Here is a 3,499-nt window from a genome sequence, read left to right on the forward strand (position 1 = left end):
ACTAGGCTTTTTATTTTGGTCTTTAAAAAAGATAATATTCTACTTTTTAATTTACTTTCTGAAATTGGTCTTGTAATTTAAATTTTCAAATGTTTTGGGTTAGTTATTTGTGAATTAAGTATCACCCTAAAATTCTTTCTAAAAAAATTATCACTCCCGAGATTAATAAATAATAAATATTAAGTAGCATTTAAAATTTTAAATAGAGGAGTGCTAAGGGGCCGCAATTTTTGTGTTTTGTAATCATCAATTGGCCATCAATAGTCTTTTTAATGGTGTGAGATTACATCTAATGGTGGAAAATCACTCAATTTTCTTTTGATGGTTAAGTGCTGGTCATAAAATATAAAAGTTGCTTGCCCCTAGACTTTTCCTTTTAAATTTTCAAAAAGAAAATATATATTTATTATGGTAAACGATTTTATTTACACTTTTTAAAATTTACACCACTTTAATAAGAGTTTAATTTTGATGTATTGATAGTGTAAAATATATTTATAAAGTCGTATAATCACATCCATCTTTTTAGATGATCATTCATGCTGTCAATGAAAATAGTAGTTACTATTGATGATGTGGTGTTACGTAATTAAATGTACCTATAAAATTACTTGATACTCACAGTATATCAAAATTAAATTCACTTAATAATGGTCAAATATTAAGACCAATTAACTCCAAACTAATGACCAAGTGATCTAATATAATTGGATCGCAGAGCATAACCATATATAGCCATGAATACTGAAGTCACCTTAGACGGCACCATAGATATAAATATATTAAGGAGCATCTATCAAAGCCTAGTTTGGATGGGCTGTTCTTTCAGCAAACAACGGCAGAGGCTTATTGGGCATCATAAACAGGAAGAAGACCCAGCAGCAGTTCTTGCTGCCCAAACCTGCTGTATGTGTGAGCCTGCCTTGTGTGTGTATATTTATATATCATCGTTATATATTAGCATCTATTATTAGTCTAACATGGTTAGTTATTGCAGTTGATCTTTGTGATATTGAAGCACTGTATGAGCTGTTCAAGAAATTAAGTAGCTCCATAGTTGATGACGGCCTCATCAGCAAAGTAATAATTAAGCTACCTATAGAGTAGTACTATACTACTCATGCACGTTGACCATATATATATGTATATGGACTAACTAATAATCTTGAATTTATGGGATGCAGGAGGAATTTCAACTTGGCTTATTTGGTAACAGCAAGAAAAGAAACCTTTTTGCCGATAGGGTACGGTTATTAGCTTTAATTAACTTGCTGCTTTCCTATATAGAAGGATGTAAAAATAACAATAAATGTGGATGCAGATATTTGATTTATTTGATTCGGGAAAGGATGGGGTGATAGAGTTTGGAGAGTTTGTTAGAGGACTCAGCGTGTTCCATCCTGCAGCGCTCCAACCACAAAAAGCAGCTTGTATGTAATGATATCAATAACATCATCAATTAATCTATTCTTCATCTCCATATATCTCTTTAATTTCTCTATCTAAGATCCATGAATATACACGTGGCATGCAGTTGCATTTCGGCTCCACGATATACGGCAAAGTGGCTTTATTGAACGCGACGAGGTAGGGAATAATTTCCAATAAGGTGCTGTTTTCGTGAAAATATCTTCAATGCGAAGATGATATTGCGAACGGTATAAGTAACCACCGAATAATAAACAAGCTCATTGACAACTGTATACATGTATCTTGGTTATTACTTATTACTGATTATCATGAATGTGGAAGGTAAGAGAGATGATTGTGGCACTACTAAGCGAGTCCCAATTGGTGTTTTCTGATGACATAATTCAGCTCATAATCGATAAGGTATGTACTGTACTGCCCTTTCTTTTTCCTTTTTCCCCCTCTTTCCCCCTCTAACTTCAGATTAATTACTAGATCACCTAATTGTCATATTAAACCTTTCACAAAGCTCTGTATATATATGTTATAAAACATAGCATGCAAATATATATGTGTATAGGCTTTTCAAGAAGCAGATCTCAAAGGAGATGGTAAAATTGATCCAGACGAGTGGCAACAATTTGTGGCTCGAAATCCATCTTTATTGAGGAATATGACAATTCCACATTTGAAGTATATATTTAATTAGTTTTCCCATGGCGCCACTTTACTTTCTCACTCTCGCTTTATGACATTTTTTCAAATTAGAACTAATTAACTGTCAATGTGTAATTTGCAGGGACCTTAATAAGGAGTTTCGTAATTTTGAATCAAGTTCAGACTTTATTGAAGATGATATAAGAAACCTCTGAGAATCTTTTGAGTTCAGACTACGTACTCAGAACAAGGAAGAATAGTTTTTGCAGTCTCAGCAATATAATGAGAGAGATAAGTGTCCAGTAACGTTATTAACACATAAGTCAATGAAGAGGAGACCATTCTTAGAAGCTGTAGCGAAGTAGCATTAGACTATTTCAGAATTAAATGTGACATAATAGAAGTCTTAGATTAATCAAAAGCACTAGTGAGTACAGGTGGGAATTCCCGTTACAATAGAAACAAAACTTGTAATAAAGAGAAACTTGTGAGGTTCACCGTCAACCTAAATTTCTTTTTTATTCATTGAATAAAAATTTTACCTGCCTTAGATTTAAAAAAAATTAAGACTATCAAATGGGTCAGCCTGACCTACTTTAGGTCAGTCCATTTAAGTCCACAAATTAAATTAGATGACCCGTTTAAACTTCACTACAAGAAAGTTTTAGAATAGCGACTGATTTTAGTGACCGAAAATAGCAATTGATTTAGCAACGGATAAAGAATTTTAAGGACCAGAAAAATATTGGTCGCTAAATTACAATCAGCGACTAATTTTAGTGACCAAAGAAATTGGTCATTAATAGTGACCAATTTAGCGATCGATAAAGTTTTTATACGAGAAACATAAAGTTGGTCCCTATTTTTTAACTTAGCATCGAATTAGCAACCGAAATGAGGAAGTAATGCTTGGAATTGTTGGTCACAAAATCGGTCACTATTTTTTAATTTAGCGACCGATTTTGCAACTAATAGATAAGCTGAAAAAGATTGATCGCTAACTTAGTTGCTAAGCTGATGGTTGCTAAATCAGTTGCTAATAATTAAGATATCGATCGATTTAACGACTGCGATATAATAATGTTATAACTAATCAGTCACTAAATCGGGTCGCTAATTTAAAATATTTACTGAATTACTCTACCCTAACTCACTCTCACCAATCACCATTCTCACCTTCTCAAACAGTTACTGAGTTGCATTTCTTCCCCTCAAACAGTCTTCGTCTTCTCCAATCTCGATGTTGTCGCCATCGTCTTCTGGACTCGCAGCCGTCATCGTCGTCTTCTCCAGCCTCGGCGTCGTCACCGTTATCTTCTGAACTCAACATTTCATGGTGCTTTCTCTCGCTTCTACAGCGACAAAGGTAGGATTCTCAACGAAGAGGAGCATGCCAAAAGAGAATGTCTGCATCAAGGTATCTCCCCCCTTG

At 34.1% G+C, this 3,499-nt stretch overlaps 1 protein-coding gene across 2 annotated transcripts in view; it reads left to right on the forward strand.

The window, feature by feature from the left end:
- The window catches only part of LOC107630694 (calcineurin B-like protein 4), a 5,191-nt gene continuing 2,351 nt past the window's right edge, over positions 660-3,499 (forward strand). For both annotated transcript variants that reach the window (XM_016333897.2, XM_021119061.1), the window contains exons 1-8: positions 660-906; positions 998-1,080; positions 1,185-1,244; positions 1,322-1,430; positions 1,535-1,587; positions 1,753-1,833; positions 1,991-2,103; positions 2,210-3,484. In XM_016333897.2, the coding sequence (XP_016189383.2) occupies positions 738-906; positions 998-1,080; positions 1,185-1,244; positions 1,322-1,430; positions 1,535-1,587; positions 1,753-1,833; positions 1,991-2,103; positions 2,210-2,282 (741 nt within the window). In that variant the 5' untranslated portion in view covers positions 660-737 and the 3' untranslated portion in view covers positions 2,283-3,484. The remainder of the gene's footprint in view (positions 907-997; positions 1,081-1,184; positions 1,245-1,321; positions 1,431-1,534; positions 1,588-1,752; positions 1,834-1,990; positions 2,104-2,209; positions 3,485-3,499) is intronic.

Source organism: Arachis ipaensis, chromosome B03 (genome assembly GCF_000816755.2).
Source record: "Arachis ipaensis cultivar K30076 chromosome B03, Araip1.1, whole genome shotgun sequence".
Classification (NCBI taxonomy): domain Eukaryota; kingdom Viridiplantae; phylum Streptophyta; class Magnoliopsida; order Fabales; family Fabaceae; genus Arachis; species Arachis ipaensis.